This window comes from Saccoglossus kowalevskii, chromosome 12, assembly GCF_978046115.1.
Source record: "Saccoglossus kowalevskii chromosome 12, keSacKowa6.1, whole genome shotgun sequence".
In the NCBI taxonomy this organism is placed as follows: Eukaryota; Metazoa; Hemichordata; class Enteropneusta; family Harrimaniidae; genus Saccoglossus; species Saccoglossus kowalevskii.
In genome coordinates this window covers 5,310,596-5,327,240 of record NC_140652.1, presented here as the reverse complement: position 1 = coordinate 5,327,240, position 16,645 = coordinate 5,310,596, and the positions used below count along the sequence as shown (strand labels likewise).

The following is a 16,645-nucleotide window of genomic DNA, read 5'->3' as shown; positions in this document are numbered from 1 at the left end:
AAGATATCATTACAAAATTAACAAATCTGAGAGAGGTCCACATGTAGTACCTATAGATGTAATATCAAAGCAATTGCACTTGCGGTTTTTAACAAGAAGTCGAAAATATCAGTTTTTACCAAAAATGACAAAAATATTCACCAAAATTAGAGAATTAAAGATATCAACATGAAATAAACAAACCTAAGAGAGGTCTACCCAAGGTACATATACACTAAGTATCAAAGCATTTAGGCTTGTAGTTTTCAAGAAGAAGTCGAAAAAGTAAAACATTGACACGGACGACGAACGATGACGGACGACGACGACGGACGACGACGTAATCTTAAAAAGTACATAGTCTATTAATTATCTTTGAAACAAATGCAATATAATGGTATTAACTGTGCTTTTAATTTTGATCTTAAAAAATACATAGTAAATTACACATTTGTAATGAAGAATTAACTATGCAAGTACAAGTGCCGATTTCACAATGACATCAATAATACCGGTATATATCAATCATGCAAATAACACAATTAATCAAAATTAACACCAGTGATATAATCTGTCCTGCTGATAGTGATAATGGAAATGTTACCCATAATGCAAATGTCATTTACCAAAAAATAGCACTTCTGCCAGTGCATACTATTATTTTTTATTTTCTGCGGTCACCTGACAAATGATACTACAAATTTAAAACTTGGTAAAATCTACTGAATAATGGAAAAGTCTGATGAACATCTCTGATAACAATAAGTAATAACATAATAATAATAGAAATATAATAAATGTAGTTAAGAAGAGTGTCATTGAAACCTGTGAAAAGAAAATATGCAAATGAACTAATGGCATGTATAACACAGTACTATAAAATACTTTCGTTTGGAATTTATTTTCGCTGGGGGGACAATTCAGTAAAAATAAAATTCATCATTATACATCTGTCACTGAGTTGATAAGATTGTATTATTACAACCAAAACAGAGTTTAAAAAAAATATAATAACTAATACAGGAATTACATTTTTTTTACAGAATTTCTTTGACGATACAGTAATCGTATACAAAAGTATTAAAAAATATTTTGCTGTATATAATCAATAGGTTATATATGTCTCTAAACAAATTTATAACATGCTAGCTTCTTGTACATCTACTGTACTTCCCCAATGATAAGCCCAGTGACCTCAACATGTAAACCAGGGAAAATAAGGGGTGGGCTCATTTTTTGTCCACCATGCCAGGCTCAGGGGAATATTATGTCTTTTTTGAGAAACACTTTTCACAACACTTTTACAATGAATAAACAAATGTGTTCATAAAAATACACACATTTTATTATGAATTTCTGGTGTAAAAGTGGATAGGGTAAGTGGGTTAAAGGCAAGATCTTCATTATCTTTGTTGTGGAATGTTTTTGATTGTATGCAAACTCTCAAAGCAAAGCAATTTCTGCCACGTTTTTAAGCATGATTTGACCTGAAACAACGTACTAACAGGTGAAGCCTTTTTATTAACCAATCAAAATGCTGTGTTGTACTGACAAAGTTTTCAGATTATTGTTGATGTAATTTTTTTAAGGCAAAGCAGAAGTAAATTACCACGATGTTAAAACGCGATCTGTTAGCACTGATCTTGACGGCAATTTTTCCCCCTAAAAACTGGTGATTCACAATTATCGACCAGTACAGGAAGTATCTACCGATAAACACCTTTCACGGCCACCAACAGGTGACCTCAAATAATAGTTAACACCCCATTCACAATAGACACGATTATTCAGCAAAGTAAAACGATGATGGCCACATTTATGACGTTTTGAAACCTACCACTCAAAGAGATATGAACTACCGGGTACTTCAGTATTGCAACATCAAAGTTCATTCTGAGTAAATAACAGATTAGAAAAGGTATGAACCAAACTACCATACCAATCATGATTTTTATGCAATGAAACACTTTTTACATGCATATTTCAATAAATGTTGTTGACGCCCAGTAAAAACACCCTGTGGTTGCCCTCAACTCGTTAAAAGTCTAAAAATAGAGGGGTGGGCTCATACTCAGGGAGGGACTTACGATCGGGGAAGTACGGTTATATATCTGGTGTTGAATACATTCATTGTATAATAATCGTAAACAACTTGCACCATAAAAACTTAAATTAGAAAAACTAGAAAACTAAACCTATTCACCTTATACTACGGTATATTCCACTATTCTGGACACCTGAAACTTGAGTGTTGAGAGGGCCCCCATTTTCAAAGCCAAATTTGTTAAAATTGCATTAAGATATATGGGTAATACTAGGCAATAACTGTATCTGGACAAATTTTTTTAACTGTAAAGTTCAAACCAAAAATATATATTTGGGTGAAAACATTACATACTGTATAATCTTCTACTTGAACTTGATCAAGAAACAATTGAGTATGTGCCAAATATTTGTCCTGCCCAAAATTCAGTGCAAATATTTTCACATTTTGTAAAAATTTTGTCAATTTTATCATCATTTTGAACCATTTGGACAGTTTCGCATATTGCTTTTAGTTTTTGATCAAAACTTTTGTCACAATCATTTTGTAGATGGTGTCAAAAATCAACACATGATGCTCAAAGTGTTAAATGATATGAATATGTTCTTATTATAACAATTAAATTCAATATATCTAAAAACAGAAACCAGAGTAAAATTATAAACAGATCAGATAAAAAACAATTTAAAGTACCTTCAAATTATGTGTAAAAGTGTATATTATGTGTAAAAGTGTATATTATGTGTAAAAGTGTATATTTTGTGTAAAAGTGTATATTATGTGTAAAAGTGTATATTTTGTGTAAAAGTGTATATTATGTGTAAAAGTGTATATTATGTGTAAAAGTGTATATTATGTATAAAAGTGTATATTATGTGTAAAAGTGTATATTATGTGTAAAAGTGTATATTTTGTGTAAAAGTGTATATTATGTGTAAAAGTGTATATTTTGTGTAAAAGTGTATATTATGTGTAAAAGTGTATATTATGTGTAAAAGTGTATATTATGTGTAAAAGTGTATATTATGTGTTGTATACATTCCATGTGATCTATATTAAAGACAATTGTGACAACATTTTAACAATAACATTTACACAAGTTCTAATGTGTAACCCATGTTATACAGAGCCACAGATGGATACCAACCAAAGTTATACATATTACAACCAGTGAATGTGTGCAGCGGTTTCAGTGAAATGCCATTCAATATAGATATATTACCATTCTGAGACAGTTCAAGCACTATTACCACACTAGTGATATCCTGACTTAATTCAGTTGTACCTACTAAATTACCAGCATTAAAAAACTTGTACTGGTAGAGCTTCCCTATTTTTCCTTGCACCATGCATAGTGATTGAGATCCAGATTGGTTGGCATCAATTTCCTTATCTCTGTATATGGTAGTCATCATGGCAATCTTGTAATTGATGTCTAGGTCTTTAGTCTTCCTTTCTTTAGATATCATCATCTTCCACATTCTTATTCCTGATGATCCATTAATAGCATTTGAACCAAGTACTGCAAATGATGGTCCTTGGAATGCACCCGATGTGGTACCAGGGTTGGTGATATTGGTTGGTACTGCGGATGTGAGTGTCACAAGCTTCCAGGTCTCCTGGTCAATCTTTAGATTGGGATGAGCAGAACCACTTTTCCAATTGAATGAATACTCTGAGAATGAATATATAAATAAAAAATATTAATAAACGAGTCATTATCAATAACGTACAGTTCCTGTCTGAATTGTATTCTGATGTATTTGAAGACACAGAAGGAAGAAAGAATAATGTCAAGAAAATGTCATTGAAACAAACAAATTGACATGTATTCAAAATGTTTTATGTCATGCCTTGGTGCCAAAATTGAATAATATTTGGTTAAATGCGACGGAGCAATTTTAATTTAACAAAAAAAATTAGCCCATACACTACCATAAAAACTCTATTAATTTGCCCACCTCTTTTATTTTCAGAAACTAATTATTATTTGTATTCTATTTAATTCGCCACATTTAAAAAAAAAAATAATTTGTATCTTATTATTTCGCCATACATATTGCCATATAACTTGTTCTTTTCAGTATGCGTTTATCATGTTCATGTTACCATTACCTCAAGTAGCTGCGATCACCAGCGATCGTCGCAGCATGGTTATATAATAACTAGCAGAGTTTTGACTAGAAAAATAATGTTTCATTCACTCACAACAATAACGTTGTTTTGCTGGATAATTTATATAACGTATTTATCCTGATAAGCGCCCTGGGTCCTGCTAAGGACATGGAACATGGAAAATTGCCAAAAAATAGGGGTGGGCGTTTGCCCAGATATCCCCCTGCAAAAAAAAAATAAGGGTCCTGAACATGGAAAATTGCCAAAAAATAGGGGTGGGTGTTTGCCCAGATATCCCCCTGCAAAAAAAAAAAAAAAAAATCCGCGAAAATTGACTACCCCGGTACATGCAGATTGAACTGCGGCAGGGAATAGAATGTCAAATGAAGACATACAACGGAAATCAATGAACAATATGCAGCATTAGAAGTGTAACAAGAAATAATTTATTGCTTAGAATGTGACAAATAAACCAGAAATAATAAAAATCGACAGTGAAGATTCATTTGAGTTTCCCCGCCGACAAACTCGCCCAATACATGTGAACTCAAAATGAATCAAAATGTCAGGGCACTTTTAATTCACGTCTAATCAGAATAAAGAGACAAGAAAATGGGGTCACGGCAATTGACTCGCACAATGCTTTTGTTTACCGTCTGGCAATCATCTTTGACCGATTGGCTAAGAATGACATCACTACTAGTGTTTCATCATAGAGGTCAAGTCAACATTGCTTTCTTATCAGACTAGAAACGATAAAAGAATAATTTCCATGACAGAAATGCAAATCTTTGGCGTAACATTGCAAAATTGCTGGCCCAGTAATGGATACGCAAGCTGCTAGCAAATATTTAAGTCAAAACAATGCACGTTCAACCACTCTCCCAGGTACGGGTTGCTACAATATTGCAACATTGGTTTCATTGTCGATGATGCTAAAGCTGAACAAGTGCAACACTTGCTTAGCGGCTCTCCTTATACGGGCTGAAGGCAGAACGCTCTCCATATGCTGTAGATTTGTATGAATCGTTTCTAAGGAAGCACAAACCAAGTGGCCGGCCCTTTTTAGGGCCAAGAAATATTTTAAAAAGAGAACTACCGTTTTTGCTTTAATATACATTTTTGTAGACTTGCTGACTGTTATGATTCTGATGAAAAATTGCTGCGAGCACGCTGCCCTTGAGGCAGAACACGAAACTACCAGAAAAGACCCCCTGGGCGTATGCCCAGATATGACCAAAATTGGGGGGGGGGGGGCTGTTTGCCCAGACAGCCACAAAGTTGAATTGGCATGCGTCTGCCATAAGTAAATTTATTCAAATGAATTGATGATTTTGATTGGCCAAGCGCTTGACCGCTTGTCATAATTCCGTGATCGACAAGATGAGTGGAGCTTTCCGAGTGCAACTACAACTAAAAAACAAACAAAAAAACAAGCCCAAGTCTGTACTGTTATGGTGTATTTTGCATTACACTGAAAGGGCACATGTTTTTTGTTTTGCAAGCAACTCGTGGCAACATAAATAGCCACCAGATTCTGATCGCACAGCTTTCTTTTATTATTTTTAGCCAGTAATGTCAGAGACAGTCCCCAGCATGCCTATCCTTTTGTACAGTATATTGTTGTCAACGTTTTTTTGGTTGCATCAAGATTTTATCGCTACAATGAATATTCAAACCCAGAGCTAACTGACTATTTCTAGTCCCCCTTCTAATCAGCGAAAATGTTTCGCCTTTGTACACGATATGAGCTCATTTGCAAATTCATTGTTTTTTTTTAAACAGGATGAGTTGCACCAAGTTTATCGCTGATATGTGTCTGAAAATGTGTGAACAATTTGCGAGATGGCAAAAATAATCTGAAATTTACTTGCTTTTAGTCTTGTAATGAGCTCATAGTACTCTCAATATGTCTCATCATATTGTTTCGTTTTTTTTCTAAACCTTCTGCTTATGTGCCAGCTATTCCGTTGTCTATATTTCGTACATCACCCACTATCTCTGGTAAAAAAACGCCCTGCTGACAGACCTAAGAAACCTTGACTCGACACAAGTGATGTTACAGTACCGCAACCCACCACAACCAATGAAGAGAACATTGGACCACCGCGCTCAGCACCATTTGACACGAGTGTGCGACCAGGAAAATGTCTCCCTGCCTCATCAACCGATCACCCAGTCAACTCCAAAAAGCCGAGGCGTGTATAATTCTTACAATGTCAAGAAACACAAGATCATTTTTGAGGAGGTGAAAATCGGTATCAACACTGCTTCTAGAAGGTACAAGATCGCACCATAAACCATCAGAGGGTGGAAAAAGTATGATTTTGACAGCGAACAGTTCACAAAAGGTGGCAGACGATATGGCAGTGGTCGTAAAAACCAAGTCATCTGAAGATGACACAGCCCCCACTAATGTGATTATAGTTGGCTATGAATTATAAAGTTTGAATGTATATGTATAAAATTGGGTAGGAAGATTAAGTTGAAAATCATAAATCAAAATCAAAATCAAGACATCTCTATTAAATTTGGCAAAATTTGCATCAATTTTAACAACAATTCACAATCAATTGAATATGAAAATTCATTTGAGTCAATATTAAATAGCAAAAACATGAACTATTAGTTCACAAGATATTAACAAAAATTCAAAATTAATTAAATATTCAAATTAGCTCATTAATGAAATTGAAAGTCAATATTGCATAGCACACAAATTATATTGACAGATCAAGTAAGTCTATACCAAGTTTGGTCTTATTTGGACTATTAATTCATAAGATATTAAGAAAAATTCAAAATTAATTAAATATGCAAATGAGCTTGTTAATTAAGTTGAAACTCAATATTGCATATCACATATCTTAATTGACAGATCAAGTAAGTCTATACCAGCTTTGCCCTCATTTGGTTTATTAGTTCACAAGATATCAACAAAAATTCAAAATTATTAAATATGCAAATAAGCTCGTTAATTAAATTGAAACTCAATATTGCATAGCATATATCGTATATTGACAAATCAAGTCTCTACCAAGTTTGGTCTGATTTGGACTATTAGTTCACAAGATATTAACAAGAATTCAAATTAATAATTAAATATGCAAATGAGCTCATTAATTGATTCTTTGAAAAAATAAATCAATGGTCATCTGTACCAGTGGTCACTCTGTCTTTGCACCAAGTCTCAGCAAAATTGGTCCATCATTGAGAAATGATGATGGAGACAGAAGATTTTACAGGATTTTGACATTCAAAATGGCCGCCAAGCAGCGATATTTGATCATGTATACCTCCTCACTGTGTCTTAGTACCTAGTATCATTGAAATCAGTCAAGGCATCACTGAGAAATATCAATGGACAGACAAAAACCATGAAAAACAATCAAAATGGCTGCCAGTCGGCCATATTTGATCATTTCAAAAAAGTAAAACAACGTGCATCTGTATGGGTGGTCCCTTTGTCTTTGTAACAAGTCTCAACAAAATCGGTCCAGCCATCTCCGAGAAATGATGATGGAGACACCCAAAAAAATGGATTTTACAGGAAATTGACATTCAAAATGGCCGCCAGAAACATTTTGAGTGTGGCGTGGTGCGTGACTTTTGGTTGAGTTGCCTGCCATCCGCTCTGCTTCCCTGTGACATTTCTTGTTAGTCGCAGTTCCCAACACGAAAGAACATCTTGATTCCTAATAAATTGGCGAAAACAAGTTCAAATTTAACCGATCAAAATGTATTCTATTAATTCACTCACCTGAAAAAAAATAATTACTATTTGTATCCTAATAATTCGTTCACTCCAAAAAATAATTTTGTTTACTACCACGAATTATACAGTTTTTACGGTACATTAGATTCTAAACAACTATGGATATGTATACTATCATTTTCAGACAGACAGACAGACAGACCCAAAAACACAAGTTCCTGCTTCAGACTACATCCAGGGAACTAATAAATAGTGGTACATTCAGTTTTACTTACTAGGTAAATACCCCAATGATAATGAACTCAAACTTGTCTTCAGTGCAGTGATGTCCAAGTTCAGAGGATCAGATCCCTCATTCTTTACAGGTGTTTGGGAGCAATTGTCATGAGAAGAGTGACTTTTTGTCAGTCTAAAATGAAATGTAAATTCAAGATTTTTTCATTCATCCTGTGATACATTCTCTGATTAATCAATCATTCATTTTATAATTGCATTAACAACAAAAAATTATTATTATTTTTGATATGGGAAATTATAACTGGCTAGTGTACCTATCAGCAAATGTGACATGGGATCACCCATTAAATAACGCACTTATATCAGATGTCAAGTCTGTTGAAACAGATTAATTTTAAGCTGGAATATACATATAGTAGATGCTATATTGATATTGGTAATTTCCATAATGGATTCTGGTGCACCTCAAGTCATCTTTGCCACTCATTTGGGACTATATGGCTAATTTACATAATGGATTCTGGTGCACCTCAGGTCATCTTTGCCACTCATTTGGGACTATATGGCTAATTTACATAATGGATTCTGGTGCACCTCAGGTCATCTTTGTCACTCATTTGGGACTACATGGCTAATTTCCATAATGGATTCTGGTGCACCTCAGGTAATCTTTGCCACTCATTTGGGACTATATGGCTAATTTACATAATGGATTCTGGTGCACCTCAGGTCATCTTTGTCACTCATTTGGGACTACATGGCTAATTTACATAACGGATTCTGGTGCACCTCAAGTCATCTTTGCCACTCATTTGGGACTATATGGCTAATTTACATAATGGATTCTGGTGCACCTCAGGTCATCTTTGTCACTCATTTGGGACTACATGGCTAATTTCCATAATGGATTCTGGTGCACCTCAGGTAATCTTTGCCACTCATTTGGCACTACATGGCTAATTTCCATAATGGATTCTGGTGCACCTCAAGTCATCTTTGTCACTCATTTGGGACTACATGGCTAATTTCCATAATGGATTCTGGTGCACCTCAAGTCATCTTTGCCACTCATTTGGCACTACATGGCTAATTTACATAATGGATTCTGGTGCACCTCAAGTCATCTTTGCCACTCATTTGGGACTACATGGCTAATTTACATAATGGATTCTGGTGCACCTCAGGTCATCTTTGCCACTCATTTGGGACTACATGGCTAATTTACATAATGGATTCTGGTGCACCTCAGGTCATCTTTGCCACTCATTTGGGACTACATGGCTAATTTACATAATGGATTCTGGTGCACCTCAAGTCATCTTTGCCACTCATTTGGGACTACATGGCTAATTTACATAATGGATTCTGGTGCACCTCAGGTCATCTTTGCCACTTCTTTGGGACTACATGGCTAATTTACATAATGGATTCTGGTGCACCTCAGGTCATCTTTGCCACTCATTTGGGACTACATGGCTAATTTACATAATGAATTCTGGTGCACCTCAGGTCATCTTTGCCACTCATTTGGGACTACATGGCTAATTTACATAATGGATTCTGGTGCACCTCAGGTCATCTTTGCCACTCATTTGGGACTACATGGCTAATTTACATAATGGATTCTGGTGCACCTCAGTTCATCTTTGCCACTCATTTGGGACTACATGGCTAATTTACATAATGGATTCTGGTGCACCTCAGGTCATCTTTGCCACTCATTTGGGACTACATGGCTAATTTACATAATGGATTCTGGTGCACCTCAAGTCATCTTTGCCACTCATTTGGGACTACATGGCTAATTTACATAATGGATTCTGGTGCACCTCAGTTCATCTTTGCCACTCATTTGGGACTACATGGCTAATTTACATAATGGATTCTGGTGCACCTCCGGTCATCTTTGTCACTTCTTTGGGACTACATGGCTAAATTACATAATGGGTTCTGGTGCATCTCAGGTCATCTTTGCCACTCATTTGGGACTACATGGCTAATTTCCATAATCGATTCTGGTGCACCTCAGGTCATCTTTGCCACTCATTTGGGACTACATGGCTAATTTACATAATGGATTCTGGTGCACCTCAGGTCATCTTTGCCACTCATTTGGCACTACATGGCTAATTTTCATAATGGATTCTGGTGCACCTCAGGTCATCTTTGCCACTCATTTGGCACTACATGGCTAATTTACATAATGGATTCTGGTGCACCTCAGGTCATCTTTGCCACTCATTTGGGACTACATGGCTAATTTACATAATGGATTCTGGTGCACCTCAGGTCATCTTTGCCACTCATTTGGGACTACATGGCTAATTTACATAATGGATTCTGGTGCACCTCAGGTCATCTTTGCCACTTATTTGGGACTACATGGCTAATTTACATAATGGATTCTGGTGCACCTCAGGTCATCTTTGCCACTCATTTGGGACTACATGGCTGATTTACATAATGGATTCTGGTGCACCTCAGGTCATCTTTGCCACTCATTTGGGACTACATGGCTAATTTACAAAATGGATTCTGGTGCACCTCAGGTCATCTTTGCCACTCATTTGGGACTATATGGCTAATTTTCATAATGGATTCTGGTGCACCTCAGGTCATCTTTGCCACTCATTTGGGACTACATGGCTAATTTACATAATGGATTCTGGTGCACCTCAAGTCATCTTTGCCACTCCTTTGGCACTACATGGCTAATTTACATATCGGTTTGTGGCTCATGTACCATTGTGTTAATTTACATAGTAATAATCCAAGATTGAACCAATGGAGATTGTACATGCCACATGAGGCCGAACCTTGTAGTCTAAGAGCCACAAGAATGAGCCACAAAATGATACATGTTACACATATTTACCTTTTTCTCAAATTAGCAACACTCTTGACAACAAATATGAAAAGAAAAAATAATAACATAGTTAAAGTATACACAGCTTGTCCTGTATATGTAAGGGTGGGCAGATCATAGCATAGGGTGGGGATATCATTACATATGTGGGGCAGATCATAGCATAGGGTGGGGATATCATTACATATGTGGGCAGATCATAGCATAGGTTGGGATATCATTCCATATGTGGGCAGATCATAGCATAGGGTGGGATATCATTACATGTGTGGGCAGATCATAGCATAGGGTGGGGATATCATTACATATGTAGGGCAGATCATAGCATAGGGTGGGGATATCATTACATATGTAGGGCATATCACAGCATAGGATGGGGATATCATTACATGTGTGGGCAGATCACAGCATAGGTTGGGATATCATTACATATGTGGGCAGATCATAGCATAAGGTGGGATATCATTACATATGTAGGGCATATCACAGCATAGGGTGGGGATATCATTACATGAGTGGGCAGATCACAGCATAGGTTGGGATATCATTACATATGTGGGCAGATCATAGCATAGGGTGGGATATCATTACATGTGTGGGCAGATCATAGCATAGGGTGGGGATATCATTACATATGTAGGGCAGATCATAGCATGGGGTGGGGATATCATTACATATGTGGGGCAGATCATAGCATAGGGTGTGGATATCATTACATGTGTGGGATGATCATAGCATAGGGTGGAGATATCATTACATATGTAGGGCAGATCATAGCATGGGGTGGGGATATCATTACATATATGGGGTGATCATAGCATAGCGTGAGGATATCATTACATATGTAGGGCAGATCATAGCATGGGGTGGGGATATCATTACATATGTGGGGTGATCATAGCACAGGGTGGGGATATCATTACATATGTAGGGCAGATCATAGCATGGGATGGGGATATCATTACATATGTGGGGCAGATCATAGCATAGGGTGGGGATATCATTACATGTGTGGGGTTATCATAGCATAGGGTGGGGATATCATTACATATGTAGGGCAGATCATAGCATGGGGTGGGGATATCATTACATATATGGGGTGATCATAGCATAGGGTGAGGATATCATTACATATGTAGGGCAGATCATAGCATGGGGTGGGGATAACATTACATATGTGGGGTGATCATAGCACAGGGTGGGGATATCATTACATATGTAGGGCAGATCATAGCATGGGGTGGGGATATCATTACATATGTGGGGCAGATCATAGCATAGGGTGGGGATATCATTACATGTGTGGGATGATCATAGCATAGGGTGGGGATATCATTACATATGTAGGGCAGATCATAGCATGGGGTGGGGATATCATTACATATGTGGGGGGAAATCACAGCATAGGATGGGGATATCATTACATATGTGGGGGAAGATCACAGTGAAGAGATAGAAAAAATGTCACAGTTTAATAAAAGCAAAATTCATAACAGAAAATAAAACACTTTTTCAAATCATATTGCATGATTGATCTGATCAAGAATTACGTGAGAGACGTTTGAAATTGACGCACATTATTAATGTCACATGGGACCCATAAAAAACTCAACACGAAGTGACAACTGATATTTGAATAAAAATCACTCAATAAATCATTCACAAACAATTAATTTACATGATTTACAGATAATGTTTGGATTGCTTTTTATAAACCAAGAGTGGATCTGGATTCTCAGGATTGCACTAGTGCATCATGGGAGATGTAATTGGTATGGCCTACCAATCATGTATGTACTCGTCAAAATCATGGTCACATGATGGTTATAACATGTAAACAACGTGTTCATTATTACAAATGACTATAATTTAGCAATTTAGATTAGGGAAGTTCCTGCCAATTGAGTTATTATAAATATACATAGCAATAAATACTCACAAGTAGAAATGGCTCATATTCGTCCACAGTCAGTGCTTGTTGCACAATCTCCACAGTACCAGTATTATCATCCAGAATATTCTGACATTTTCTCATTTGCTCCTCTAGGTGGCGCTTCTTCATTGCAACATTCAATGCCAGCTCCAGATGAGCTCTCTGATCAGCTTGATCTACAAATTTATGCAACTCAGAAAATTCTTTCTTGATCCTCTTTTCCATTTCTTTTCCTCCTTCCTGGGAAAGTCATAACCGTTAAATAAGTGTCTATACAAACCATCCACGATATATTTCAGAGAATAATAACTTAGAACCTCATAGTATTTGGGATTTGAAACTATTTTTTGAGATTGGGACACAAAACAATTCATTGCAACTCTTTGACTGCCTTTGGAATTTTCTGATGGTCGATTTTCAAGAGTGGCTTTCAGGTCATCATGTAGGAATAATTCTGAATAAACTAAACCTATATAACATAACTAGAGAAATATCATGAAATCATTTACCTCAATTTTATTGATGATTCCTATGATTTTCTTCACAAAATCTTGAAGTCCATCATTTTTCCCCGACAATTTCTTGGCTTCATTTTCAAGAAAGTCCTGTATAAAAGGAAATAAACGTTTTCAATTCTAAACTTGAAATAAATTGATTGTCACATGATTTTGGCCGCCATCTTGGATTTTGTGAAAACGGAACTGGTACTGGTGTTATATTGGTCTGAAATATTTGAGCGCACATGGGATGTGGTCATCTAACCTCATTAATATGCATAATGGTTATACTCTCAAGCACTGTTGCAGATAGGACCATGCAACCTGTGAAGACGTTACACAAGAGATCTGACTAAAATAACATGTGAACTCATTAATATGCATAACTGTCATATCTGAAACACTGTCGCAGAACAGGACATGCAACATGCTATATACTGAAGACATCAAACAAAAGATGTATCTATTGTAAAAGATGGCCAAATATCATCATGTAACCTCATTAATATGCATAATGATGTTGCTCAATATATATTCTGAAAACCATATTTCGATAACCAATAAACCAGGAAAACATGGAACCAACTGCATTTCAACCTCATGGTAGTGATCACTCAAACTAACCTAATGAATATCATGTGACCTCATTAATTATAAATAAAACAGGTGCCTCATAGCTTGCGGCTCTGGCGGCTTTAAATTATTTATCTTTTCTTGCAATGGACTGTGACCTGGACAACCTGACCCAAAAAAGCGTGCGATTCACACATGATCTATCGCATAATCTTGCCTACCTTTTCTTGGCCAAACACTGTTTTTAACTCAGACACTTGGTGACCTTGGTGACCCCCGAATCTATCACACAAATAACAGACTGGGGTACGACACGATGTACAGTACATCTTTAATAGCTCTCCCTCATGGCTCGGGCAAGTAATGACACCAGGAGTCGAGCTGCTCGTCGCACGTACCATCCGATGTGTTGCTAACCCCCCGCGACTTGGGTGTAATACTGGCAGGCATTTCTTGCAGTAGGAAATCTTACAAACGGTACACGACTTAACTGCTTTGCACGGGTCTTTTTCACAGACGTCGCACAAAATAATCTCTTCTTTGTGCTTCACTTCTTTTCCGTCGCGTGCACAGGCAGCTTTATATTTCTCAATGATGCTGTCCAGAAGAAAGTTTCTTCTCAAATAATCCAGCCCTTGGCGCTGCAGGTCGACTTCACCTCGGCATGTTGGGCATGGCAGTTTGGAACGATCGACAACTACTGTGCCCGCTGTGGCGCCTTTGTCGTCGTTGGCGGTGCCTTCTTGCTTGTGTTTTTCCAGTGTGTCCGCGAGGCAATCCTTACAGAAAGTATGTCCACATGGAAGTAAAAGGGGAGAACTGTAGAGTTCAAAGCAAATCGGACAGGATAGTTCCCGCTGAAGAGCGTCTTCTATTTTGGCTGCCATGCTGAAGGTGTATATAATTCTCAGAGAGTTTGAGTCATCTGCAACATGCGCCAGCGCAGTACAGTAGATTAAAAAAAGGTGGGCGTGGCCTAAGCAAAGTGTGTACGTCGGGTCCAATGTACTATTCACAGTCAGCTAGCGCATACGTGATAATAAAATAAATACGACATTTACTATTTAGTTTTATGCGTCATTCAAGATGGCGGCTCCATATAGTAAATATCGTATTTATTTTATTATCACGTGTGCGCCAGCTGACTGTGGTCCTATTATACAAGTGCACAGCACAACGTTTGAGTGAGTCCGACCATTACACATTCCGGGGAATGATAGGTCACAAATTTCAATTACGGATTTTTTAAAATAAAAACAAACAAAAAATACGTTTGAGTGTGAGGGAGTGTAGCATTCTCCATCCCAGAGTTCTTAGCGCAGGCAGGTGTTTTGAAGAAGCGCCATCTTGCACGGAGAGTGGGAAGATGGGGAAAACAATAGCAGTTTTTATATGTCCCCAGAGCTTCCAATGATCAGTTCCTTATCTGAATCTGCCTAAGTTGGTCTAAGTATTTTTATGTAATATAATGTATTATGTGAGTGTATAAATGGCGAAAGCCGTGTAACCGTGTTCATTTCGAAGAGGAATTCTAATTCCGCGACAAGCTCTGTGCAAAAACATATCCTGTCCCTTGGACGGTCTTTGTCGAACACGTGGACTTTTCGATCCGCGAGTGTTCCTCGACTGAAGCCTCGGTGGCTAGTTTAATGAAAAAAAACTTTAGACAACTGTTTGTATTGTGTGGCGCCAATAAGATGAAACATGTTCTGCCCTCATACGATGAGCTTGAGTATTTTCCGTGACTTCGTTTTGTTGTTCAATGTGTCACGCATTTTACAAATCAGTAAATTGAGGCATAGACCCTCTTAGAGGAACTGAGAGGTACAACCAGGGTGCGGGCGATGAAAATGTGTTTCTTGGCTTGTTTCGTCAGCGGTGTTTTGACATAGATCTTCAAAAATGGTGTGGTATTGTAGACTCATTTGAAAGATTAACTTCATATAAACTATATAAACGTAACCTGGAACTAGAATCGTATCTTGTAATTGAAATGAAAACAGCTTTTCGACTTGCTATGTTAAAATTCAGAACATCATCACATAGTCTAATGATTGAAAAGGGACGCCACCTAAACATACCGAGACCAAACAGGATCTGTCCAGTTTGTCGTAGTGGGGTTGAAGATGAGTTTCATTTTTTTACTTCTCTGTCCCGCGTACGACGAGCTGAGACTGCGCTATATTCCAAACATATACACTAAGCAGCCCCGCCTACAACACCAGTTCATTAACCTAATGACCAACAAAAATCCACAAACTGTTAGAAATTGTGCTAAATATTTATTTTATTCTTTTCTTAATAGAGAAACGTTGTCAGAGGAAGCAATTCTTAATGATATCTAACTATTGTATTTAATTTTTGTTTAATCTTTACCATGTGTAACCTGTGACCGCATATACTAGTGAGTGTACTTAGGGCCGGCGGCCTATGATACTTTGGAAATAAACATTATTATTATTATTAGATGAACTATGATTGAGGTAAGGTCTAACCTAATGACAAGACACGTAATTCAAGAAAGACAAAAATCAGCTTCATTGTCCTGATTGTTGGATCATTCAAGCTCGAGAGAGGTCTTTCGAGAATATGGACCCCTTTTCAGACAGAAATAATAATAAAAAAAGGATACCCCGTTTCAGACAGAAGTGGTGAATTTGGGACCTTTTTTGCGGCACATATACAT

At 37.1% G+C, this 16,645-nt stretch overlaps 1 protein-coding gene across 1 annotated transcript; it reads right to left on the bottom strand.

Annotated features, from left to right (window-relative positions):
• Positions 1-3,034: 3,034 nt before the first annotated feature.
• Positions 3,035-14,847, bottom strand: LOC146735451 (E3 ubiquitin-protein ligase TRIM63-like). The gene is made up of 6 exons (XM_085506365.1): positions 14,181-14,847; positions 13,399-13,494; positions 12,896-13,129; positions 10,966-10,988; positions 8,129-8,262; positions 3,035-3,698 (listed from the first exon to the last, which is right to left on the bottom strand). Exons 1-6 carry the CDS (start codon positions 14,844-14,846, stop codon positions 3,115-3,117), a joined length of 1,737 nt encoding a protein of 578 aa, XP_085362491.1. The 5' UTR covers position 14,847; the 3' UTR covers positions 3,035-3,114.
• Between the last annotated feature and the right edge of the window lie 1,798 nt (positions 14,848-16,645).

Bases quoted from the DNA above. Each gene is read 5' to 3' on its own strand.
- LOC146735451 (XM_085506365.1), bottom strand. From the start codon at position 14,846: ATGGCAGCCAAAATAGAAGACGCTCTTCAGCGGGAACTATCCTGTCCG. The intron at 13,130-13,398 runs GTAAATGATTTC...TGACTTTCCCAG, and splicing joins GAATCATCAATAAAATTGAG to GAAGGAGGAAAAGAAATGGA. The intron at 3,699-8,128 runs GTAAGTAAAACT...ATTCATTCTCAG, and splicing joins ATCATTGGGGTATTTACCTA to AGTATTCATTCAATTGGAAA.